Source organism: Leuresthes tenuis, unplaced genomic scaffold, assembly GCF_036924035.1.
Source record: "Leuresthes tenuis unplaced genomic scaffold, fLeuTen1.0.hap1 SCAF_21, whole genome shotgun sequence".
NCBI classification, from domain to species: domain Eukaryota; kingdom Metazoa; phylum Chordata; class Actinopteri; order Atheriniformes; family Atherinopsidae; genus Leuresthes; species Leuresthes tenuis.
In genome coordinates this window covers 30,554,217-30,579,791 of record NW_027325375.1, presented here as the reverse complement: position 1 = coordinate 30,579,791, position 25,575 = coordinate 30,554,217, and the positions used below count along the sequence as shown (strand labels likewise).

Sequence of the window (25,575 nt, the reverse complement as noted above, 5' to 3'; positions counted from 1 at the left end):
TATATTTATTATTAACTTTATATAACACCATACCTATAAACTGCTATACTTTTACTATACACTATTACAGTACTGATAATAGTAGACTGTATAGTAAAAGTATAGCAGTTTATAGGTATGGTGTTATATAATAATAAATATAAAGTTAATAATAAAAAAAAATACGTTGCTATCAGGAAAGTTTTAACATAACCCCCTGCTTCTACCTCTGGGAACCTCGGGGGCCCCTCGGCCCCCTTTCCATCCTCCTCTTCACTGCCATCTTCTTCTCCAACAGCTCCACACTTCCACAGGCAGGACTCGAACCAGGGTCTCCTCCACCGGCAGCTGATGGTCACCAACATCTCCATCACGCCACGACTCCTCTCGGCTGTGGAGATGTTCTGGGAGCACTTTTAAGTTTTCATTCCAGCTGTTGGACTGTAAAATTCTCAGAGCCTCCAAAGTTGAAGTCCATCTTTGCAGCTGTGGGCTTTGATCCTAAACTCTCCCAAACAGCAGCTCCTGTTTTATCAGTCTGAGCTATCTGCCCTTCAGCAGCATCACACAAACCTTACTGTGATTGTTGGCCTCTGTCCCTGAAAGAAATGATGATTAGTTTCCTTAAAGAATGAAAGCTGGAAGTCCACAGACCGTCTGAGGGAATTGAACCCATGATGAGTCCAACTCCAGGCAGCATCCCATCATGCTGAGCTGCTCTTTCTGAGCATCTTTGCTGAACTTTAAAAGTCCTGAGATCATAGTTTCCACGTCTCAGAGGCTCAAAGCTTTCACCCAACAGCCTGAGCTGTTCAGCTCCTCACTGAAAGGTTGAATCCTAAAGTTTCTCTTTTTATTTTGGCTTCCAAAAGCCCAGCCGACTCTGAGCTGAACAACCTGCCTCCTTTTCTAAAAGCCATCCCCAGGAGTTGAACCCCCTCCCTCTGCTTCCAGAAGCTGCTCCATATCCACCTGAACCACCAAACCACAGCTTCAGCCTCCTTTCTGAGCTGCTTCCATCCTTCTGTTCGGATGCTGAGCTGCAGAGTTTCTTCCTTTAAGAGCTTTGATCCCTCATCTTCACAAACTAAAAGCTGCTCAGTAACAGTTTGAGCCATTAAACCAGAGACTGATGAGTCCAACTCCAGGCAGCATCCCATCATCCTGGGCTGCTGACCTTCAGAGGTCTGGAATCAGTCAGTTTCTGTCTCAGGAAAACTAGTTCAGACTCATTTGAATAGTTTAATACAAAAAGCAGTTGTTGCTTTGACTGGAATTGTGCGTTAAGCTTTTATCTCTTCCTTTGAGTTGTTGGTTCAACACTCAAAGACAGAGCTGGAACCTGGTAAAGGCTTGAACTCGGTCCCTCTGCCTTCTCAAGCTGACCTCTAACAGCTGGAGCTGTGAGCGCTCAGCTCAGCTGCTTCTGGAGAAGAAACGTTCCAGATGTTCATCAACAGCTGCTGATGGACTCATTCATAAAGAGGCAGATCCCTGAAGCTTCCAGCTGTTACGTTTCAAACTTTATTTCATCATGTGTGATCTATCTATCTATCTGTCTATCTATCTATCTGATTAATGATAAGAAACGTAAGCTCTGGTAAAACTGTTAATATTAATGTAACTGCTCTTTTCTATCATAAAACCTCATTTTATAAAGATTTCCCACATTTCAACGTTCATACTGATTTTGAGGGTGCAGTTACAGTTTATGACCACTAGAGGGAAGTATAGAGTCAAATGCCAAGAGGTTGTCAAGCTCGCAGCTACGCCATTAGGTACTACTTCCGGTAAGGACATACAAATAAAAGCCTCTGAAATAATTGTAAGCGCCTTTTTTTATCCTATATTTATGTATATAATAGCGTACTTTTCTTCAGAAATTAACTATTTTTTTGTATATAAGATATTCCCAGTTCACATATTTCATTTCTTTGTTTTTACTCGGAGTTATTATGTAGAAGACATGAATCTTGAATCTAGTTTTCCTTTTCCTGCCTCCAGATACGCTCAGATCCACAAGGACAGCTCGCCTTCTCCGAAGACATTTTTTTAATCTGCCGTCTGTCGTGAAAGTGGCGACATTAAACTGAAAAAACGGATAACAAGGAAAAAATAAAAGCCAGGGGAAAGTAGTCCAAACATGGCCTTGTTTCAGCATTAGATGTGAATAAACCCAGTAACAGAAGGATGTAAATTGTTTACATTCATTCATACAAGACACCAAAAGGCATCTGATTCTGAGAGACTTTATTTATTCCAGATCCCACTTCCTGTCCTGAGCTGCCTCGGCCTTTTCCTCCTGTTCCTCAGGGTTAAGGCGCCCCATGAGAGGCAATCAAACAGGCTTTAAACAGTGGAAACCATTTGGGTGACCACAACCTCTGTATCCCCATTTAAAAAGGGCAAGTTGTCCCTGGAGAAACCACAGGGAAGGGAAAAGTCCGAGTTTTTGGCTCCATCTCTCTGATCTGCAGAGGTAAGCTGCACCTTTTAGTTTAGGAATCAAGGAGCAGTGGCCATCGAGCCACCCAAATAGCTCCCAAAGCTCCAGTTTTAAAGGCTTGATCCCCAAAAGAAAAGGGGCAAAGGGGGGAATTGGGAAAGGACCCGAATCTGTTTTTGTTTCTGTATTTAGCTCATCAAATAAGGCTGAAAATACACGTGTAAAAAGGGCAAATCCCCCATGAGAAAATCCAGGTGTGCCCACCTGAGTGAGTACTGGTGATCGCTCAAAGGGGTTCAGGAAATGAAGGAGGAAACACACAAAAGGCCCACCTGGCACCCATTAGAGCCCTGCATCTACCTCCTGGGCAACATGGATAACCCAGTATGTCTATTTCACAGAGAAACGGACCAACAGTGGCTTCCTACAACACAACTGTTATTAGTTCTGATCCACGGTCTACACGCTTTAAATCTGAAGAAAACATGAGAAAATAACTCATCTTGTTGCTATAATATGATTTTAGGGACGTGTACTTTATTTTTACAATGAAATAAATGAGCCTAAACACCATAACAAACCTTAGAGATTCACTCCCTGTGTAAAAATGTAGATTTCCACCACCAAAGTGGCCTTTAGTTGGTCCTCCCTCACAGTTCTCCAAGCCGTCAGCTTTCATTTCATCACATTAGCTGCTGAAGGGGATATTTTCCACCCACTGAAGACTAGAACCTGTAAAATACGCACAATTTCTATTTCTCTGAACTGATTTATTGAAAGTAGTTCAGGTTTTAGGCAATAACATTTGTAACATAGAACAAATCGGCCCATACTGAAACCTTTAAGCTCATTTTAGTTGGCGGCTCAGTTTCCAGGAGCAGTTTGTTTTTCATTCTGCATTTAAGAAGAGATGAAGCTGAGCCTGTACCGTGGTGTGATTGGCTTTTCACTCAGGCGTCAAAACGGGGCCAAACACAGACATATGTCTATGGGGCCAAAATTCTTATTTGTAACTTGAGTTTTGCAAACTTGTAACTCGGAGGTCGCATTTGAAGGTGGGAAATTTGTGTGTCCGTCGGATTTAGTTTCACGTGCTCAAAATATTTATATAACTCCAAAACTTTGTTCCACATGTGAACATCATTGTACGAGTGCAAAATCTTTCTGACCCGTATTTGATCCCATAGGGGTCTCGCTTGACTTAGAATAATAATTCATAATTCGGGTATATCTGGACGGTATTTAAAAAAAGATTAAATCAAATCAATCAGTAACCCGCATGCGCATTGCCCATGCGCAGTGGTTGCTGCTGTGTCAGCTATCGCGATACGGTTTTGAGATCTCGCCCATGCATTATACTGCAGGAAACCCCGTTAAGTCTTCCTTTCTCAACATGGCACCGAAGGTGAAGAAGGAAGGTTCGTCAATCTAATCATTTTGAATGAATATATTGTCCATTTTAAACAGATACCGTGTCTAATAGTGACCACAGAGACTTGATGTGGAAGGTCTAGTCGACATTGCTGTGAAAGATATTGAGGTACTGCACGTAGTTTATATATATATGTGGATAACGAAGACTCCGGCATGTGTGTACTGCGATGCTAGCTAAGCTAAGCTAACGTGTGAGCGCTGATGTTGCTGACGAAACGTGGTGTTCTCACATCTTTCTCTGTTATTATTCCTTCTTACATGGTTTGGTGCCGGTAACGAGGGCATTGATGGTTATATTACTTGTTAGTTTTAGTTGTTACTAAGTATTGTATGTAGATTAGCTGCCTGTGAGCATTTTAGCAGCAACGAGTAGTTGGCAGATGTGGTTCTGAAAGGGAGGAAGCAGTGTGGGTCGCTGGAAAATAAATTCCTTTTGGAAGACTACACATAATGACCGCAAGAAGCAATGTTCCCGTTCACTACTTTGTCATCTTTACATTTAATCTGCAATCGAAGTGTTTGGGTTAAAAACAAGTATGAATTACCTGTGAATAGGTTCAAGGCCTTCTCATAAAGTTTGAGATGTCAGCTCTTCACACAAATAAATTGTGATTGTCAGGCTGTCTAATAAGTGTTTTTATTTTTTATAGTTGTCCCTGCCAAGACTGAGGCCAAGTCAAAGGCCCTGAAGGCCAAAAAGGCTGTGCTCAAAGGTGTACACAGCCAGAGGAAGAAGAAAATCAGGACTTCTCCCACCTTCCGCCGTCCTAAGACCCTTCGTCTTCGCAGGCAGCCCAAGTATCCTCGCAAGAGTGCTCCTCGCAGGAACAAGTAAGTTATTACCACATGTCTGAAGCTTAAAGAGGCTCAAACCTGGTGCACATGATGGTAATAAGCGATCAAAGTATGAATGAGCATGATTCCAGCTTTATAACCTACTGATGCACCCGTGATTCAGTTTTACCGCCTTTGTTTGAAACCAAACGATTGAACCTTTCAGTGTTGATCTAAATGGGGTCTTTTCTGTAGGTTGGATCATTATGCCATCATCAAGTTCCCCCTGACGACGGAGTCTGCAATGAAGAAGATTGAAGATAACAACACACTTGTGTTCATCGTGGACGTCAAGGCAAACAAACACCAGATCAAACACGCTGTCAAGAAGCTCTACGATATTGACGTCGCCAAAGTCAACACACTCATCAGGTAGGTCTTAACTTAGGCTTAACTTATGGGATTGCTGGAGTTGTCACGGAACTTTCTTACAGTCCTTTTAATGTCGGATGAGTCAGAAAGATGATGATTGGTCATCAGTTTTCTACGGTGGAGAGTCTGGACTGAATGTTGGGAATAATTCAAATAAATGGATTAGTTATTTATTAGAAGGTGTGATCTGAAACCCTCTGAGTGTGGAATGAATTTGGCTCACGGTTTTCCTTCCTTTCTTGTCCCACTCAGGCCAGACGGTGAGAAGAAGGCGTACGTTCGTCTCGCACCAGATTACGACGCGTTGGATGTTGCAAACAAGGTGAGCTCTGGTTCAGTGGAGTAAACCGAGGCTTTTCTGAAGCTGTCAGAACAACTCGCCGGCTGTTTTTCAGCTCTGTGCACGTGATGTAAACTTTAAAATGCTCTGATTGTCTGTGATGCATTCAAAGGAACCACTGATGCCCGACGGCGCCGCTGCAGATGTGTTCACGCTGCAGGTGGCTTCATGCAGTGTAATTTATGTCCTTTTTTTTGCAGATTGGCATCATCTAAACTGGCTGAAGAGACTCGTGGAAGAATAAATATTTGTACAAACTGATTCTGTTGTTTGAGTTATTGTCACACTTTCGTGTTTCTGAAGAAGCGTCAGAAAATGCAGGGAAATGGTCACATCTGTGTTTGAGCTGTTGCACCTGGCTGAGAGTAAAGCTGGGGGGGTGGAAAAGAAATGAACTGAGGAGACTTAAAGCAAAATGCAGTGAAGAGAAGAAACGGGAGCCAACCTTTTTGATCAGATTGTAAGGAACTTTCCACCCAGAAACACCTAAACCAGGAGTTAGACACTGGATGGAAGTGATGGAAAAGGAGATTATGCTGGAGTTCGCTCCTCTTTGTAATTCTCTAATGAACAAGTTTGAGTATAAACTGTGGGCCTGATTTTATGACTGAACATGAGGATTATTAATCCTGTCTGTGGTGACGACTTTAACCGTGTTTCAGAAAGTCTTAACAGTTTACTGCAGAAAAAAAAGGTTAAACATCCGTCTTATAATACACTTATAATAATAATAATAAAATTCACATGTTGAGTGATTATTGCACTGAGCAGTGATTTTATTATTCACACATGATAGAAATACACACATTTACTGACTGGATTATTGTGTTAGTACCACCTGGACGCTCCTGCTGGTTATGATAAAGTCAAACTTCTCTATAAATAAAAACTATGAGAGGAAGGTCCGAACTGTGCCTTTGACCAGGCCTCTGCAGATGGGACACTTTCTGAGTGACGGCGCACACTCTTTGCACACCACCAGGTGTCCACATGGGATGAAGACGATGTTGACTTCCTTGTCCATGCACACCTTGCAGGTTCGCTCCTCCTGCAGGCGCCGCAGCTGCTCCTCCATCGGGAGGTCTGTGGATTAAAGGGACGTTTTAGAGTTGTGGATTATTTCTAATGCTGGTAAACAAAGTGTCCTTCATACCTGAGAGATCCTGGCTTGGTGACGAAGCTTCGTTTGATTGAGCTGAAAGTGAGAAAGACAACGTGTCGTGAGCTCAGACTGTTCAGCTGGACACGAGTCGGATGATGTCAAAGTGAACAGTTTGTGTGGAAGTGGATCTAAATGTGCAGAGCTGAGTGTGATTGGCTGAGAAGCAGCATACCCATGAGATCTCTGAGCAGGTGCACGTCGTTTTTCTGGATCCAGTTGCGGAACACCTCAGCGGCAGCGTTCCCCTTCGTGAGGACCAGCTCGATCAGTCTGGCGGTTTGCTGCTGGGCGGATGTTTGAGCCAGGAGGCCGCTGTACTCCTCAGCCGCTGCAAGTCAACACCAAACCGTTAAATCCAAGAGATTATTCCACAGAATGTCCCCCGCCAGTCTCATCTCTGCCCGCTAAACTTCTTACAACACGACGAATCCGACACAATTATCCAAGCTCGAGGACAGAACTGATCCGGCTCATTAACTGAGACTCGGTTCTGTATGAAGTCCCTGCAGATAAATCAGATCCAGCAGGACTTGGGTATTTGTCCTTTAATGGAGTTGTAAATATGTGGTAACAGACACTTAAATGTCACGTTAGACTTAAACGAAGAACGTACACAAAACATTTTGCTCCCTCAGGTGCTCCAGCACCGGCTCAACGCTCTTCAGACGCTGGATCAGCGCTGCCTGGTGTCTCTTCACAAACGTGAACCCATCTGAAACACACAAAGACACAGAAAAGGTGTCATTCGGTGACGCCGGAGCTGCGCCACATGCAGAGCGGACAGGAGGTTCTCCCACCTGACGCCATGGCCTCGGCCAGCATTTCTCGCTCCTCCTCCCTTTTCTGGTCCTCTGCACTCAGCAGGTCTGAGACCAGCTCCTGCACTGTTCTGTAGTTCTCTCCACTGGTCAGGATCTTGCTCTGGACTGTCTGCTTGACGAGACTGCGCTCGAAGCCCATCTCTAAGGCGGACTTGATCACAGGCGTGTTCATCATGATGGCGTCCTCGGACCGCTCCTCTCCTGGACCCAGGTGCACCACTGAGAGGGAGACAGCGCAGACACGTCAGCTTTGGCCTCCATCTCTGAGGAGCGCTAACAGGGTATTAGGTTAAGGCTTCATTCTCACCAGGCGGATCCACAAACTCTCTGGAGCTGCTGTCTCCGTTTGTTAAAAGCTGTGAGAGAGAACAGACAAACGCAGTTTAAACCAACGAGTTCTCGGTCAAACCTTTGAACGCACATCTGGGGCGGTTCTGTCTGTTAACCTGCTCAAACAGCCGGGGAAACCGAGCCTGGATCTGGTGAACGAACTCCTGTCCCTTCTCCTGCAGCAAATATTCACATCTGCAGTGAACAGGAAGAAAGCGTCAGAAAGCGTCAGAAAGCGCCTACATTTACTGTGGCTCAAAGGGCTTCTGACAACACATTTACCGAGGAAACCATTTTGCGTGCTCGACCCACGGATCGTCTCCGGACTCCCAGCATCGGAGGCCTCCATCGCAACAGAAACACTTGACGTCATCGTTTCTCCCTGGGGGGTAAACAGAGCTTTTATTGTGACATGCAGAGTGGGGGAGTTTCCCAGGGATGAAGACACTCATCTTTCATTTCCTCTGCTGCCGACATCTCAAACACGAACCTCATAGTCTACTTTTGATATGATAAGATTACATTTATAATCAGGTGTCCACAACAAAAAAAAGGAATTTCCAGAGCTTTGTGATACTGAAAACAATCTGTTCTGTGGAGCCGTCCCCTCCCACCTTTACTGGCACTGAAACGGTTTCAGGCTGCAGATTTACATCCAATTTCACAGCCATTTTAATCACAAAATGAACATTTTAACACCAGTTTAGCTGCTTTATAACAACGAATATTCGCTTTTATTAGCAAAGTTAGTCAGACTTCCTGGTCTGATCTTTTAGTTTGAAGCTATATTTAAACTTTGCACAGTTTAACCACTGAAAACACGTCTCTGTGACACTGAACGTACCTACGTAGTAGAAACCAGCCTTAGCCAGCTGCTCTGGCCGCACAGGGATCCGCGAGGGCCAGTTAACAAAGGTGAGCAGCCTCTCGTCACTCTGCTGCATGGAGGGGTTGGACACGCTGCTGAGGGCGGGGGCTCCTGAGGACGTTACCGCTGAAGATGCAGTCGCTGCAGCACCAGCCAGCGGCACGTTGTCAGCTCTGTCCCCCCGCACAAAGCGACAGTTTGGGTAATGCCTCTGGTGCTCGGACACGGCTCTGTCACCGGGCTCCCAGTTACTCAGCTGCAAACACACTTCTGTCACGTCTCACTTCAACACTCATCGGTAACTAAGAAGAGGGCTCCGTGTGAAGCCCGCATCAGATCCTCTTCTGCTAAACAAAGGAGCAGCTGTAACCATAGATACGCACCTGTCCCCCGCAGCTGAAGCAGGCCACTCGGTCTCCTTGCCCAAGGTAGTAGAAACCCGCCTTGGCGAGCTCTGCTGGGGTGATGATGGATAGAGTCCATAGATGGTAGGAGTCCAGACGGTCCTGCTCCCTGCGCATGCTGGGGTTGTGGCATGTCGGCCTCTGGTGGGACATGTCCTCTACACCACGAGAGCTCAATGGGCTCGAGGGCGGCGGGGCGGAGAAACCCATATTTAAGTAGCCAGCGGCCTCCTCACCCTGACTTATCGGAGCAGCTGGACCTGGACCAGAAAGCTAACGGAGAAAGGGCCAAATATCAAGAAGCTGCTGAGTGCAAAAACGCAGCCATAGCTGCTTTAAATAGAGATGTCTGAAAAATCCTTTGATCTTACTGGTATAGCTGGGGCGATGCGGAGTGGGGAGAAGGCGGAGTGGGAGGAGGAGAGCAGGTTTGTGGTCGATGGGAGGCTCTGGATGAAGGAACAGGCAGGAGAGAGCTGCCTGTGCTTCTCTGTTGGACAGTCCCCGGCCTGCCAGCCCTCTGCTGTCACATTACACCTGAAGCACTGAACACGGTCGCCCACGCCGGTGTAGAACCAACCCGCCCTCGCCAGACTTCGCTCCGTGACAACTGAAGCTGGGAACCGAGCAAAGGTGGAGATGCGGAAGAGCTCTAGTGGATACAGACAACAGCATCAGTGGCACTTTAGCTTGGGATTAGAGAACAAAATGTAAATAAATGACAGTAAATGTGAAGAAGTGAAAGAATAAAAAATGATACCTGAGGAGTTATCATACTGCAGGTCTGGAGGTGGCCCATTCCGACACAGACCCATCAAAAACTGGTTGTTTTTAAGCTGAATAAGAGTTTCCATTTGTGGGTTGTAGTAGAGTGATTAGAGGAAAAAGGAGATGCCCTTTAAAGGGGAGGGGTTTGAGAAAACCCAAGGTCTCATTCTCTCACACAAACACATTCAAAAGCCCCTTTACAATGAAATGGAAAGTACAAAAATGGACATGTGGAACAAAGAGGAAGGAGCTTCGACTCAAATCAAGAGAGAGAAATTCCTGTGTAGAGAAATCAAAAGTCCAGCAATCACTAATATGTGTTGCATTCGCCTCCCACCCCCATCAGACATCACCTCATCTGCACATGAACTTAAGCTTTCACCTGACAGAACAGAACGTTCACCATCTGCTCCACAGTCTGAGTGGGTCGAACTGAAGAAAGGGCTGAGCTTTTTAAAATAAATCTGAGATCACACTTTGGTCAGATCACCTAGGATCAGATCACCCAGGGTCAGAAAACCCAGGATCAGAAAACCCAGGGTCAGAAAACCCAGGGTCAGATCACCCAGGATCAGAAAACCCAGGGTCAGATCACCCAGGGTCAGATCACCTAGGATCAGATCACCCAGGGTCAGAAAACCCAGGATCAGATCACCTAGGATCAGAAAACCCAGGATCAGAAAACCCAGGATCAGATCACCTAGGATCAGAAAACCCAGGGTCAGAAAACCCAGGATCAGAAAACCCAGGATCAGATCACCCAGGGTCAGAACACATTTCACTGTCTTCTACATATAGCAAAGACATTTCTAACATAACAAACGCCTCACACACGCACAGAGACCAGGGTATATGTGCTCTCAAACCCCTCCCCCCATGTTGGACATCCCTTTTGTGGTTGTTTAAGCCTCCATGATTGAACTGTAAAAACCCAATAAAAATGTTTTTTCAACTCCTTTTGGGATAATTAAGGTCCCACTAAAGGGTTACGATGGTGGAGCCTGTGGACATCAAGAAAACACAAGACATTAATAACCCCATATACAAATACAGACACGGTCAATTTATTTATAAAGCAGAATTTAAAAAGTCCTCTAATTCCTGCTTTAGTTTAACTAAGAGCTCAGGCTTATTCTCCAATATATTTATCTTTATTTTCTAACTGTATTAACTATTCTGAGCGATGAACTTTAAATACAACACATACTAACTTTACATTTCCTGATGGTACTTTCCTGAACTCACATCTGTGTTATCAGACATCTCAACTGCTCGCTTTCATTGTTTTCTACTCTAACAAACGGCTAGCTAACGTTGTACGGTTTAATGCTTAAAGTTTGGGGAGAACTGGTGTAAACTAAGACTGTTTTCTTCTGTCAAACATAATAGTGACAACTTGAATTATCTAATCTAATATATATATATATATTTATATATATATATACACGCCCCGATTTGATGCTCAGCTGACATTAGCTAGCTAATGCTAACACCTGCTAATGCTAGGTCCCTGATGAACTTTGCTCAACTCGTTTTCATTAATTTGAACAGCAGCTGAAAGGAAAATAAAAATGCATGTTCTCAATGACGAATAACATCACACGATTAATACAACAACGGTGACACGACCCAGAGGTCTCTCACTCACAGATTCGCAATCCTCTCGGAAAGTCCCGAAGCTTCTCGCCACCCGTCACACGTCACGTCACACGTCACCTCCTCCGCCTACTTCCGGTTTTCGTTTCAATGAAAATGGAACACAGAAAACTACCAATGAATTACTTAGAAAGACCGTAAAAGTCTTTGTGGTTAGTCTCGTTTCCACACTCCAAAAGTCCCATCAACTAGGGTTATTCTACAATATTCTTGTTTAACCTAAAACTAAGACATTAATCCTGAATAAATCATTTGATAAAGACGTCTGTGCACAGAAATGTGCAACTTCAGTTATCAAAGCGTCAGTCATTTGTTGAGTAAAATCACTTGAAACATAAAACACTCACGTTTAAAAGGCTGCAAACCGGTAGTGTATATGAAACAGAACCTAATGTTAGTTTAAAGTTTTAACAAAGCAATAATTATTGATTATTAACGCGTATGTCTTCCTTATGAGATGATAATCTAATAAATAAAGAGCTTTAAGATGAGGAACTAGAGCCGACACAATCACTCCTATAAGGAAACTGTTGTGAACGTCAGCCAGTGTAAAGTGTTAATTACTGAGGTGAAATAAATAAAAAATAGAAGATACTTACACAGCTGTCTGGTTGAAGTCAGGAAAGATGCAGACTGAGCTGCTGAGGAGGACATGGTATGAATGGGATTTCCCACGGGGCCACGCCCCCTCTGATGAGTCAGCATACCTGACGCCATACATTTCTTTATGAGAAGTACCTATACTTCTTCAAAAAATGTTCATTTCAAAGGTGGGTCTTTTCCAGCACAGCACTAAGAGTTTCCTTTTAGTAATGAGTTCATTATGAGGACTACTGTCAGACCCCCCATGGTTAGATTTAGTTCCAGTCACAGCAAGGAGTGGGATTCTGCACAAGAACATTTAATACTTATATATATATATGTGTGTGTGTGTGTCTATGTACAACTGTAGCTGTTTACAGGTTTTTAGTGAAGCCAACAGTGGATTTATTTCTCGAAAAACGAATCTGAAATGAACTTCTCTGATTTGATGTATCAGAGATTTATTGTAACCATTTTACTTCTGAACACCAAAGCACAGATTTAAATACATTTGAGTGTACCTTGCAATTGAATGGAAGAATTTCTCTTTCTCTTTTCACTTTCTTTTCTCGGTGCTAAAGTTAATGCAACGTCCAGTTTGAGGATATCCTGATGATGTGACGTCTAATCTTTATAATCCTGTTCTCAGGTTAAGTTGCTCAAGGCGACATTATCAGTTCAGTTGGCATAAGTGTTTAGCTTGTAACGCCTGATCTGTGACCTCAGAGATAAAGTCACCAGCTCAGAAACAAGCCTGTGACTAAAAGCACAAGTAGAACTTTTAAATAAAAGGCTGGAAGTCAAACATTCTGTAGGTTTTCAGAGTCTTTGCTGTGACGCCCTCAGTTGAACGCTGGTGCAGGTGCTCTTTAAGACGCTGCTTCCACTTGACTTGAATCCACCGGAAACAAACTAAATTTACTGGACATAATTAAGATGGCACACACCCGTCTATGTGAGCTCATGTTTGTCAGATTGGAGGCTGAGACACAAGGTTGAGAGAACTGTTTGTAGACCTAAAGTCACAGATGAGACGAGGGATACGGGAAAAACTAAAAGCTCCCACAAAGAAAGCAGCTTTTCTAAAATATGGCCTCAGCCAAACTCAAGGAAAGGAAACCAGGAGACTGAAGCCAATTGTTTGCTAAATGACACATGGAAGCCAGCTTGAAATTTGCCAAATAGTCCCTAATGACGGTCTGAATAGAAACAGTTCAACTGTGGGTCAAAAACAGAAAAAAACAACGCATTTCTATGCATTTAAATGTTTATTAAACAGAAACTCCTTTAAAATGATTACAAGGAAAATTGATATAAATCATGCATAAACAGGTAAAAAAACAAGCCTGACTGTTTCAAAACTCTCTGTAAATAGGATAATAAACAATATATGTAACATAGCAAGTGTCATGCATGCTAAGATAAATAATAGGCTAGGTAGTGCGTTTCACTATGTTGTATGAGCAGTAAGTCACTTGGTAAACTGTTTGGCACTTTAACTTAGAAAAGATTACAAAGAGGAGACTTGGCTCTGCATCTGAACTTATGGTGAATGAAGTCTTTATCTCTATATAGTACTGCATATATAAAAAGAAGATCATTAGGAGAAATGCTCTGATCAATAATTAACAGCTTTGAATTCAGATCAATAAGAAACACACTGCAGAAACAAACAGATGATATACATACATATATATATATATATATATATATGTATATATATACGAGTTAGATTGTTTAACAGAGACAACAAAAGAGGTCCCCATAATGAAGTTTGCCCCTATTAGTGTTTTCAGTTAAAATATGTCCAGAACACAGCGTCAGAGTCTTTGTTTTCCAAGGAGTCATAGCAGGATTTTTCTCCTTTCTACCGATAAAGAGACCATCACACCCCTCTCGTGTCTACGCATTATTTTCCCCATTTCTTCCTGTTCTTGGCACCTAATTCCATCCACGTTCTTACAACTTTAAAAAAGACCCACTGAAACCTTCTTTTTCTACTTCTTCTTGCTGTGGACTGACTTACTGCTCGGAAAAAAAGTCAAATTCATGAATATTAGAAGACATTTGACTGGATTGTGTTCTGACCGATGCCCATTTTTTACTCTCTTCTTACAAATAGATTCAACCTTTTATTCCATAAATGTAATAAAAATTAAAGAAGGACTTTTTTTTAGATAGATTATGCATCAGTACATGAACTTAGAGAAGCTACGGTTCTAAAAAGGTTTATGCTAATGTGGATGTGACTCGGCTGGTGAAACATATAAAAGAGAAGTGAAGTTTGGATGGTTTTGCACCTTTCTCTCCCGCTCTGTGAGACGATTTGTTCCATAAAACATCAAGGATTTAATCATGTGTTTGATCTGTATCGACACATGCTGAAGTTTCAAGACTAAAAAATAATGCACGGCCCACAGAAAATGCAAGTCACACAAAAACTTCATCTTATTGTGTAAAATTCACTGAAGAAGGGAGACGTTTGAGTAACATTCTGCTAAATTTGACTGTTCGATCTGTGTGTAAGAAGGAAACCATGATGCTACATGTGAAGGTTCAAAGGGAATCGTTGGGAATGTTTCAAGCCAATATTGGGAAAAGTGAGAGAAGGACAACAGTGTGGGAGGCTGATTAAATGACTTTATGTTACGAGGCCAGAGCCAGAAGAATAAGACCAGGCGTTCGGTGGCGTTTCTACGAGAATAGAACGGGGCCAGCATCATAATAAAGAGGATTAGAAAAAAACCAAACAACTATCCAACACTACGCAGTCAAACATAACAAACCTGCAACAAATACTGCTTTTGTGACGTTCATATTCCCTGGAACAAAATGCAACCCAAACTGCATCATTTACAAGATCCAAAGCGGTGATTTCACAGCAAGGCTGCTGCACCATAAATGAGCCGAGATGCATGGCACTGATCAGCTGTTCATTTACCGAGGCCATGCTCTGTACTCAGTGGTCCTCTGTGTGAAGGAAAATCTGTTAAAACCTTTCATTGTTTTAGAATTATGCCGTTTTTGTAAATGTGAAATAGCTTCACTGACTTTGATGTGTTGGCTCCAGCTGAGAGATTCTGCTTTAAAAACGCTTTAAATACTATTTCTGACATGCAAGCTTTCGAACTGACAGGTTCTGAAGTTTGGGTGTAAGAAAGTAACCCCCCCCCCCCATGTTTCTGTGTGGCATTAAGCAGGGAGAGCGTTCGGGAGTCTGTACTGAGCTTATCTTTTGGCTGTTTGAGCCCAGAAACTCAGTCCTCAGAGGTAGCAGCACCAGATGTTGCTACTGCAGGTTAATCAAAGTGTGTATGAGGCATAAAAACCGCCGTCACCATATTAATGTTACTTTAAAAAGCTTTTTCTGTCGATGTGAGTGAGCTGCGGTGGACTTAACCAGAGAAAGGGAATTATCTGACTTCAAAATATGATGCTCCGTCTTTCATTTCTGTGAAACCAGACCCAAAAAAATAGAAAACCAGCAGCTTACCACCGTCTGTGAGTCTTTTTTTTCATTCCTCAGGGTGTGGGTACTGTTAAGTATCCATCCCCATCCATCCACTCTCTGTAATGATCTGTACCACTTGTGAATTCTCCGGAGTTCTCAGTCACGTTACGGACACTTGATGTCAAACCGTGTTTGACCAGGCGGCGGCTGCCTGCGTCTATAGCCAGGTGAGCAAGCTGTCTCTGTCCATGTTTGAGCCGGAGAGAACGGTCTCCATGTCCATCAGGAGGTCTGAACTCAGACCCTCGGGGATGCAGGGCATCAGCTCCTCGCCCTCAGACATCGGCAGCACGGGCATCGACTCCTGAAGGGTCATTGAGGGGGGCTCGCTGGAGTCACCTAAACAATCGTAGAGCAAACTTGGTGTTCAGGCACTAAAGGGGCGCTTTACAGCACCGTAAATACAGGAAGAACCGAGTAAAGCCAGCTGAAAATAGCTGCCTGTAATTAAATGGATGCAGCAGTAATATTTCCACCCTCCTGGTTAATCAAACCCTGCTCTTTCCACTCCAGCTCCACCTCTCCTGTGTCGTGTTTGTGCACGTTACCAGTGTCCATGTGATCCACGGAGCTCAGCATGTGGTCGGAGGTGCGCGGCAGGCTGCTGACGCTCAGGCCGCTGTCGGTGCTCTCGTTGCGGGAGTGAGCCCTGCGAGAGAAAGCGCACAACATGGCTTTGTAGCTTAAAATCAGAGAGCTTTGTGCCATCTAATATGGAGGCGTGCACGTGGAAATATATTCCTTCATGCGTTGCTATACAGCATTAAATATACATATATATTCAGTTTGTAATCCCTTAATGTTTTTCTATGTAAATTTGCTTAATCAACATCTGATTTTCGTCTGTTTATGATCACAAAGGACAGAAAGGAAGGAAGTAACACATTATTGTGAGGAGCTAAAGCATGACCAGAGTCCCTCTTGTTCTGTAATATCTGTAGCTACGTGTTTCTGGTAAGTTTTCACCGGCTCTGAGGGACTTCAGCCTCTGGAGAGATCAGGTTCAGCTCCTTCCTCATTCAGAAAGATCGATTCTCATTCTTCCTCATTTTTCTTGGATTAAGTTTGTGATTCCAAAACAGAAAAAGTGTTCTTCATGAACAATTCTTCCAACAAAGAGGTTGTTTTTTGTTTCGACTGTGACTTCACAAACTGCTGCTCTACTGTATTTATTCAGGGTTCATTGGTATGATTCCACAGTTTATCCTAAAAATCAGCCAAAGTGAGATCGTGCACGTGGAATCGTGGCGGTATCACGCACCACTCTACTGTTTCACAGCAGAGAGAAGGTTCCTACGCTGACGGAAAGCTTCTCTTTACAGCTAAAGCTTCTTTTTTGATCTCCTGACAGCCTTCTGCCTGTTCTGCAGAACAAACTGCAGGTGGCAGCAAAGCTCACTGTGGGGGGGCAGCGTTTTTCCCTCAGCATGGTCCTGATGGAGGACTCAGTTCCTTTGAGACCGATCCTTGTTGCTCTGCCACTCCTGGGACGATGTTTGTGCTCCGACTGAACTGATGCAGAACGAGGTCTTTTTGATGGATTCTCTGTTACTCCAATATTCTTTTACAATGATTTAATAATTATTTTCTATGGACGGCTAACACCACAGGTTCACATACGTTTGCCACTCAGACGTGAAATATTACATCATTTTCCCCACTAAATGAACGATAAAATGTAACATTTAGTCTCATTAATTTAACTTCATGAGGAATTAAAGAAAATTCTAAATCTTTTCATTGTTTCAACCATTCACAGGAACTATTTGTCCCCCCCGATGTTTGCCACCAACCACGACTCTGACATGACGAACACTCACCCGTTCAGTGTCGGTTCTGGGTTTGGGGCTCTGATCCTGACGTCCACCGACTGTACGAGCATCTGTGCACTCCTGTCATGGTCCATCCCGCCAGGCATCTGGTTCCTGCCTCCTGCTTCCTGCCACATGGACACACGCCGCATTTAAAGCAGAACATTTGGAATCAACCCATCATCTGCAACAGAAGTACAGCCCAACACAAGCCAGCAGCTTCGTCAGGTGCCGCCTTATCGGACCTCTGACCTGGGGAGTGATCTGGGGAGGGAGGCCTTGCTTGCATCTGAGCCTTTCCTTTTCCTGCCTTTGCTGCAACGCCAGGCCGGGGATGCCAGGGTTCATCTTCTGGGCTGGAAAACAAGATTCACAAATATTTTCCTGCGGTGAAATCATTCAGAGAGTACGGGAAAACTTCTTAAAGCTTTGCGATCTTTCTTATTTTTCTGTTGCCAAACAGCAACCTGTGATGGTGGAACAAAATGTTTCTCATTGACAAACAAGAATTGTCAATTCAGGAGACACAAATTGGATAGAGTGCTACCTAGACACGGGTCGAACCATGTGGTGGTCTTATTTATGTGATCGATGTAGTACACCTCTCCATCTGCAGTCGCAGCCTGCTCCCAGCCTTCAGGCAGTGGACCTGAACAGCAGTGAAAGTACACAGTGAGAAGGCGAATGGTAGCTGGAGCGCATGGAGTGCTGAGAGAAAATAGTAGAATCTGGGCCACGCCCTCGAATGTTTGAGCATCTTCTAGTGTGGAGAGATTTCATGAATTAAAATGAGGCGTGGCGGATAAAGAGATAAAGATGTCTGAGTGTTTTGCCTCAGTGGAGAGGCTGTAAAATACTGTCAATACCCAGAGTTCTGGGTTAAAAAGAAGGATTCAGAAGCCTTTACTTAAAGGGTCTGTTCAGCCAAATAATGGTAGAAAAAGCAGCAGCTCTGAAGAAACACACCGTCCAACGGTGTAAACAGCCCACAGAATACATTAAAAACACTTTTAAAAAGTCCTGCTTTTCTACCAAGGATTGTGGGAAACATTTTAATGCTAATTACTCCCTAATACTCCCTACAGCTCAGACTTGGAGACCTGCTCCACAGCTTTTGGCAGGTAAGCTGAGGCTGACTTTCTTCTCCTTTTCGCTCACTGCACCTCAGCATTTTCAGAGTCTTCTTCACCTGGTCAGAACAACTGCTGAGCTGGTGGAAGCAGCAGCTTGAGGTGAAGATTTGGACTGAGCAACAGGTCGCTTTGAGCAAAGTTTGTTCCCGCTGGATACTTTCTTACAGAGGTTCACTGCAACCTGGGCTGAGCAACAGGGAGGATGACTGGGATTAGTGAGATCTTCCCTGTTGCTCCTGAACGCTGCAGTCAGACCATTCTGCTACGCTGTGGTCGTGTTTTCATTCACATTTAAGCAAAAAACATCCGTGAATTATTTGCAGCAGTCGGACCAGCAGTTTAGTGCCAGGTTCTGACACTTTTTAGGTGATGAAACCTGTTTTCTGATTAGAAAGCAGCACAGCATCAGTGGAGAAGGGATGCTGAGCAGCTGCTGGGTTTGTCAGAGCTGAACACACAATGTTTGGGAGGTTTCCACCAAAGACAGCTGCCTGTTGCAACCAAATGCAAAAGTATTCTGAAAATAGATTGTTTCTGGCTGGGAAACGAACTCCAGAGTCGGAAACTGAAGGTAAACGTATTAAATGTGAAGCTTCAGAGGTCCGAGTTAACGGAAATACACACCAAAAAGAATGAATCTGTGCACAAAACACGTGTAAATTTAGAGTAAGCTTGATTCGTCTGATGTAGGAATCATAAAACAGCTTGACAACAGTTCTCTGGATTTCGTCTCCATCACCAGCCCTGAAAACATTAAGCATCTGTGAACGTTATCTGGACTGTTGCGTAAAGATGGACCTGAAAGAGTTACTCTTAGATAACGACCATGTGTTGCATCATTACACACCAGACTGAGGGCCTGACAGCCCCCCCCGCCACCAGCAAGCAGAAATTTGGATGAACTGACCCTTTAAAAACCTTTATTCTGATTCTAATTATTACTCAAGTAACAAAACCTGAATCTAAGTGAGAGTAATGAAGTAAGCTGACAGGACAGGGTCTCATTTGAGTGTTTCCATCAAAGAAATCAGAGTGACAGCTTTGGACTTCTGTGCCCAGATGTGTGGAGGTAAGAGACCAAAAGGGAATCCCAAAGAACCCAAAACCCAGCAAAGACCCGATCCGCTGAAGATGGAGAAGAAGGTCTGAGCTTTAAAAGGAAACAGGATCGTGAGATGGGGAGAAAAGAAAGAAAAGCAGTGGGATACCTGTTTCCGGGTGGATGCTTTGTGGTTGCGTGCTGGGGGCAGGGTTGCTGAGGGAGTGGGAATGGACCGGAGCGCTGGAGATGGGATGCTGAGCTGCAGCGGACTGAAGCTGCGAAAGACGAGGGTCGTGCCATGTAGTCGTCTTATCCAGGTGACTGAAAGCACACGACAAGTCTAAACGCATCTGCTAAACCACTGTAACCTGAAGGGTAAGGAGCATTTTGGTCCAGACCTGCTTTACCTGTACTACCAGAAGCACACAGACAGACTAAAGCTGGAGCTGAGGTAAAGCTGGAGCTGAGGTAAACCACAGCGACTTCTGATGGCACTGACAGGCCTACGGAAACCTGCTCTCAGGGAGGGGAAACCAAACTGCTGGCAGAACTAGTTGGAACACTTCCCGTTTGCAAGCAACTGAGTAGTTTTAGTCCTGAAAATACAGTCCCGTGAAAAAGAAAGTACACCCTCTTTCAGTTCTGAGGTTTTACTAAATCAGGACATGAACAACAATAAATAATTCATCATCGGGTCCTTATCGGGTCTTAAAATGAGGTAAACAACCCCAGACAGCACTTTAAATATTACATTATGTCATTAGTTAGAAAAAACAGCCACACTGCGGGAGCACTGTGTGAAAAACTAAGTACACCCCATGACTGAGTAGCTTGTAGATCCATCTTTAGCAGCAATAACCTGAAATAATAGTTTTTTGGGGTCTGGACTCTGACTGGACCATTGCAACACCTTGATTCTGTTCTTTTTCCCACATTCTGCTGCAGATCTGCTGCTGTGTTTGGGATCTTTGTCCTGTTGATGAGCCAGTTTCAGCCCAGCTTTAGCTGTGGGACAGATGGCCTCACATCTGACTCTAGAATACTTTGGTATCCAGAGGAGTTCATGGTGGACTCAATGACTGCAAGGTGCCCAGGTCCTGTGGCTGCAGAACCAGCCCAGATCATCAGCCCTCCACCACCGTGCTTGACAGCTGGTATGAGGTGTTTGTGCTGATATGCTGTGTTTGGTTTCCTCCAAACGTGCTGCTGTGCATTAGGACCAAACATCTCCACTTTGCTCTGGTCTGTCCAAAGGACATTGTTCCAGAAGTCTTGAGCTTTGTTCAGATGCAGCTTTGCAAACCTAAGCTGTGCTGCCATGTTCTTTTTAGAGAGAAGAGGCTTTCTCCTGCAGCCCTTCCAAACAAGCCATCCTTGTTCAGTCTTTTTCTAACTGTGCTGTCATGACCTTTAACCTTTAGCATGCTAACTGAGGCCTGTAGAGTCTGAGATGTAGCTCTGGGCTTTTTCACCTTGGGGTGACCTTTAACCTTTAACATGCTAACTGAGGCCTGTAGAGTCTGAGATGTAGCTCTGGGCTTCTTCACCTTGGGGTGACCTTTAACCTTTAGCATGCTAACTGAGGCCTGTAGAGTCTGAGATGTAGCTCTGGGCTTCTTCACCTTGGGGTGAACTTGCTGGGACGTCCACTCCTGGGAAGATTGACAGCTGTCCTGAATGTTTTCCACTTGTGAATAATCTTTCTCTCTGTAGAATGATGGACTCCAGATAGTTTGGAAATGGCCTTATAACCCTTCCCAGACTGATGGGCAGCAGCAGCTGCTTCTCTAAGATCTTTGCTGATATTTATCCTCTTTAGCATCGTGTTTTAAGGCCTGATAAGGACCAGATAATTATTTTATTATATCCTGACAGGAAAAACCTCAGATTAGACAGAAAAAGGAAGTGCACCATCTGCACTGTTGTATTTTAGATAGAGTCGGTGTTGGAATGATTAGTTTAAGCATCTACATAAGATTAAGCAAATTTAAGTGATTTTTCATGTTCTTCCAAGTAATTTATCAAGCTAAGAAACATAAAAAAGTGCTTCTGGCTGACTAAAAGTGAAGCTTTGCCAAAATAATATGTGTATAAACCGAACCTTTCAACAATCAGTTTGACATCTGGAGCTTCAAAGAAACCTGCAGAGCAACAGATGCAACACGCCGATAAAGTGAAGGTTGACCTTACTTAAGGAAGTACCGCTGGCCAGTAGGTGTTTTGGCCATTTCCCAACCGTGGGGGAGTGGCACATCGTCAGATATGATTGGTGTCGCTGCTACATCTGCTGCTTGAGTGGTGAGAGAGTTGACAGGGAGGGAGGCAGGAGAGGAATGAGCGCGGACGTGATGAGGAGCGAGGGAGCCGCACACGCCTCCATCCGAACTGGCCTGACGAGAAACAAGCAGGGTTAACCACTCCGCCACGAAGTAGCACACAGTATCAGACACAAACTGGCAGGACGAAGCGGTTTGGACGGATAGGGAAGACAGGCCTTTGGAGGAGGAGCTGAAACTGAAACAGATCATTCTTACAAGCAGATCTGAGTGACATAACCGACACATTTTCATCAGAAATTACCTAAATCACTGCTTCCAATTACAGCTTCCGTTAAGGCTGAAACGCCTTCAAATAAAACCAACTAACTGAAATATTGTCTCAGTTAATATTTCACTAATTATAAGAATAAAAAAAGGCAGTTTTGTCTGATCTGCTCGTCTTTGGGATCAGATTTAAGATTTTCCCACAACTCAGCAGCGTAAATTACTTCAATACAATGTAAAAAAAACATTGAAAAGGAAGCTACATAAATGCAACAAAAGAGGGTTGATAACACACAGTTTTTGGGGTTTTTTTACAGTAAAAATAGGGTTGATAACAGTTTTTTTTACTGTATCTGGGAAGCTTTTCACCCAGAAAAGAAAGCAAAAACTCTCCCATTAACAGAATTAACAGGGTATTCTTTTACATTTTTAACCATGATGTTTCTTATCTCGTCTCTTGATGTGTTTAAGCTCAAGAGCAGCAAATTAACTGAGAACTAAAAGAGAAACTATCATATGTTCTGATTAAAGGAAGTTAAAGAGAGGATGATTAACACAGACTCTGCCATTTTCAGTCAAATCATTTAAATGTGAAAGTATCCCGTTCATCAATAATCATTTAAAATCTTAGTTTCTGTGACAGAAACTAATAAATAATGCCACAGCTGACTGCTTTGGGGGCCACAGACGGACTGTTGGCTCCTTTTATGTCTCAATGATTCTAACGTGTTATAAAAACCACTTATGGCTGAGACTCAAAAGAAAGTGCACGTGTGAATTATTCTGGTCCCTGTCTAAATGTGCAGCTGTGGGTTGTCATGCGTGTAAAGGACACATGGGGGGCAGCTCTGTAAACCCCGCACGGTGAGCGCTGCACTACTTGTCTGGAGTGGCCCCGAGGATCCGGCTGCCTGAAGAAGGAGTCCGGCAGTTTCCTCATCCGCATGGGCAGAGACGACGGCTGCCTGGCCGCCTTGCTGGGGTTCATCACGGCGCTGAAGAGGGCCTCCAGCTCCGTCTGCGAGTCCCCGCGAACGTGCACGATTTGCTGCCCCGCCGGAGGCGCGCCGCGGTGCGCGTCCATGTCGCCAAAGTTTGGTGTCGAAAGAAATCTGTCGAAAAGTTCAATCATGGAAACAAGCAGTTTAAACGACAGACACGCTGCGCGCTGGACACGTCCGTGCGCTGGACACGTCCGTGCGCCGCACTTCTGATCACATTTGTTTACACTTTTAGCCCCTCCACCCCCACCCCAACCCCCCACCCCATTTCAACTTTTGTGTCGTTGTCTGTGCGTTTGAGGCTCTAACATCTCACAAGTCGATCCGCGGTGGAAACAACGCGCCCAGCAGTGGCTAAAAAGCTCGAAAGAGTGCCATTTAAAACGGGGATCGCTGACTAAAGTCAATCTCAGCAGCGCACGCAACATGCCTCCCACATACCTTCAAGCAGCCAGACCGTTTCCCCTCCTGTTGTCCTGCAGGGAGAAAAGAAGTCGGAGCCGGGGAAAAGACACCGTTTCCCGATGCAAAAGTCGAACCTCAAAGCCTCTGAAAGTGGGAAAGCTCGCGCACATGAGAAACCGGTTGGAGAAGAGCGATTTCACCGAGACTTCTAAACTTTTTTTTTTCACATCCAGCGTTCCGTCCAGATTCATGTGATAGTGCGGAGGGGCGGGGTTGTAGGCTTTAAAGCTGCCTCAGTTGCAGGGCAAATATTTCACGCTCAGGACAGATAAGTAAACTATCACATCCAAAATGTACAAATCCGGATGTTCTTCAGCTTCTTCGCTGCTCCGATTGCTTCTGATGAGTGAGATGAAGTGGCTGAAAATAAGTCACATTATAGTCAGATAGTTTGGTTACGTTTTAATTCCCCTTCTGCGCCTTTTCTCCCTGCTGAAGGTGAGACGCAGAGGGCCACAGAGGTGACTAAAGACAGCAGGGACAAAAGTGCCCGATCAGTTGTTCTGGACCCATTGTTTTTCCTGACTCTGGGCCTGGGTCTCGTGTGGTTTTTTGGGGGGCGGGGGGGTTGGGTAGGGGAAATTGGGAAGTTGCGCTGGGAAAACATCCGCCCCTGATGAGGCCAACCCAGCCGGAGCCTGTTTGTCCCGGGCAGACTCAAGCCGCAGCGTCCTGCCCTCTGGTGGAAGACATGCGCACAGAGAGCCGGAGCTCAGCGGCGTGCACTGAAGAAATCTGGACTGGACTGAAGTTATCTGCAGTGCGCCCAATAACTGTTTTATTTCAGGACTTTAAGTATTAAATGAGTCCAGAGAGCTCCCGAAGATCAACAGCTTGTCTGTAGATCTTAATATTTTAGGAATTTCTTTACTTTTGTCTGAAAGAAAACAGAAGGGCCCTCACAAATAAACATAACCAGACTCATTTAAAGCCCCTTGACGAGCCGAGGATTGGCATGAGGCATGATTTTAATCACACGTTGCCACACATTGTTAATACTAAGTAAATTTGTTTTGAACCTCCAGCAGACATGAAAACCTTTCCAAAGACACCAAATACCGAGTTGAGACGTTTCAGACCCTTTCAAATGTAGTTTTTTTTAATGTAAGAAACTCAAACATCCCAGAGTATTTGGTCCTTAAGTGAGAACTTTCACCATCTCCAAACTCCACCACCAGATCTGAGGAATGGTGCAAAACATTCCTGTAGTGCAGAAAAGCCCAGTGGCCTCCATCAGAAGATGTTCTGTCACCAGATCTGTCAGCCACAGACTAACATAAGACCGGTCAGAGGTGGGAGAACCTTACAGAAGGAACTATCAGGGCAGCACCCGGCCTTTCCGGTGGAGTGGTTCTACATGAGCCTTTCCTCATTCAAAAGCACATGACAGCCCTTGAGAGCCAAACTGAATGTCAGATAATGAAAAGCAAAATCTTCTGATCTGATTAAACAAAGATTGACCTACTTGGCCAGAATCTCAGTGGTGTGAGGAGGAAACCAGGCGCTGAGCATCACCTGAGTGTCCTTAGAGTCACATGGTGGTGACAACAGCAATCTGTTGGGATGGTTCTCTGATGGGCGGCTGCAGGAAAACTCCGGCCAGAATACGGACCTGAACCTGGTCCAACATCTCTGTAAAAGTCTGTTTGACGCAGCATTTATTAACATTTCATTCAGAGTCTGAAGATTAAATCTGGACCGGTGGCGAGTCTATAACTGAGCCGAATCCGTCCGTGTGGACGGTGGGAGGAAGAGAGAAGCCACCCCTGCACACGTGTACATTTATGAAAAGGTGTTTAACTTGAAATGGATGTTTTCTCACATTAAACGCTGATTTCTCTCATGGACGTTTCCCTCCTCGCTGGTTTTTGCCCAACAAACAGAGGCTAGCAGCACAACGTGCAACATGAACTCATCAGAGGGTGACTGATAAGGTGCTGTGACCTAACTCCCTAACTGGGTCCATGGGGGAGTTTCACAAGTTGAGGCTGAAGAAAAGGTCAGCAGACACTTTTTTGTGAGAGTGCACTGCTCTAAAGAGTAGAAACATGATATTTAGCAAGAATTAAGTCT

General features: G+C 44.4%; 3 protein-coding genes and 2 non-coding genes across 6 annotated transcripts; 3 read left to right on the top strand and 2 right to left on the bottom strand.

Annotated features, from left to right (window-relative positions):
• The first annotated feature begins 3,758 nt into the window (after positions 1-3,758).
• On the top strand, positions 3,759-5,666 carry rpl23a (ribosomal protein L23a). The gene is made up of 5 exons (XM_072375038.1): positions 3,759-3,843; positions 4,510-4,690; positions 4,889-5,065; positions 5,318-5,387; positions 5,606-5,666. Exons 1-5 carry the CDS (start codon positions 3,774-3,776, stop codon positions 5,618-5,620), a joined length of 513 nt encoding a protein of 170 aa, XP_072231139.1. The 5' UTR covers positions 3,759-3,773; the 3' UTR covers positions 5,621-5,666.
• LOC140280791 (small nucleolar RNA Z17) lies at positions 4,735-4,807 on the top strand. The gene has a single exon (XR_011909711.1). It is a non-coding gene; the product is annotated as a small nucleolar RNA Z17 (small nucleolar RNA).
• LOC140280790 (small nucleolar RNA SNORD42) lies at positions 5,465-5,532 on the top strand. The gene has a single exon (XR_011909710.1). It is a non-coding gene; the product is annotated as a small nucleolar RNA SNORD42 (small nucleolar RNA).
• A 516-nt stretch (positions 5,667-6,182) lies between the features above and the next one.
• On the bottom strand, positions 6,183-11,467 carry birc2 (baculoviral IAP repeat containing 2). Its single transcript, XM_072374722.1, has 13 exons — positions 11,407-11,467; positions 9,751-10,759; positions 9,362-9,642; positions 8,970-9,263; positions 8,563-8,842; positions 8,001-8,100; positions 7,835-7,913; positions 7,696-7,744; positions 7,365-7,607; positions 7,181-7,279; positions 6,740-6,895; positions 6,559-6,600; positions 6,183-6,488 (listed from the first exon to the last, which is right to left on the bottom strand). Exons 2-13 carry the CDS (start codon positions 9,842-9,844, stop codon positions 6,295-6,297), a joined length of 1,911 nt encoding a protein of 636 aa, XP_072230823.1. The 5' UTR covers positions 9,845-10,759; positions 11,407-11,467; the 3' UTR covers positions 6,183-6,294.
• A 1,791-nt stretch (positions 11,468-13,258) lies between these two features.
• LOC140279572 (transcriptional coactivator YAP1-like) lies at positions 13,259-23,711 on the bottom strand. Of its 2 annotated transcripts, XM_072374727.1 has the most exons (9): positions 23,479-23,711; positions 22,917-23,148; positions 21,684-21,883; positions 19,660-19,814; positions 17,866-17,967; positions 17,571-17,674; positions 17,328-17,446; positions 16,056-16,156; positions 13,259-15,846 (listed from the first exon to the last, which is right to left on the bottom strand). In XM_072374727.1, the coding sequence occupies exons 2-9, from the start codon at positions 23,118-23,120 to the stop codon at positions 15,665-15,667; spliced, it is 1,167 nt and encodes a 388-aa protein (XP_072230828.1). In that variant the 5' UTR covers positions 23,121-23,148; positions 23,479-23,711; the 3' UTR covers positions 13,259-15,664. The 2 variants fall into 2 exon arrangements, with proteins under 2 accessions (XP_072230828.1, XP_072230829.1); XM_072374728.1 differs by lacking the exon at positions 17,866-17,967 and having other exon boundaries at positions 13,260-15,846; positions 23,479-23,708.
• Positions 23,712-25,575: the final 1,864 nt, after the last annotated feature.

Bases quoted from the DNA above. Each gene is read 5' to 3' on its own strand.
- rpl23a (XM_072375038.1), top strand. From the start codon at position 3,774: ATGCATTATACTGCAGGAAACCCCGTTAAGTCTTCCTTTCTCAACATG. The intron at 4,691-4,888 runs GTAAGTTATTAC...TCTTTTCTGTAG, and splicing joins AGTGCTCCTCGCAGGAACAA to GTTGGATCATTATGCCATCA. The intron at 5,066-5,317 runs GTAGGTCTTAAC...TGTCCCACTCAG, and splicing joins AAAGTCAACACACTCATCAG to GCCAGACGGTGAGAAGAAGG.
- birc2 (XM_072374722.1), bottom strand. From the start codon at position 9,844: ATGGAAACTCTTATTCAGCTTAAAAACAACCAGTTTTTGATGGGTCTG. The intron at 7,914-8,000 runs GTAAATGTGTTG...TGTTCACTGCAG, and splicing joins CACGCAAAATGGTTTCCTCG to ATGTGAATATTTGCTGCAGG. The intron at 7,608-7,695 runs GTGAGAATGAAG...TCTCCCTCTCAG, and splicing joins AGAGTTTGTGGATCCGCCTG to TGGTGCACCTGGGTCCAGGA.
- LOC140279572 (XM_072374727.1), bottom strand. From the start codon at position 23,120: ATGGACGCGCACCGCGGCGCGCCTCCGGCGGGGCAGCAAATCGTGCAC. The intron at 17,968-19,659 runs GTATCCCACTGC...ACTGCTGTTCAG, and splicing joins AAGCATCCACCCGGAAACAG to GTCCACTGCCTGAAGGCTGG. The intron at 17,675-17,865 runs GTAGCACTCTAT...CTTGTTTTCCAG, and splicing joins ATGGTTCGACCCGTGTCTAG to CCCAGAAGATGAACCCTGGC.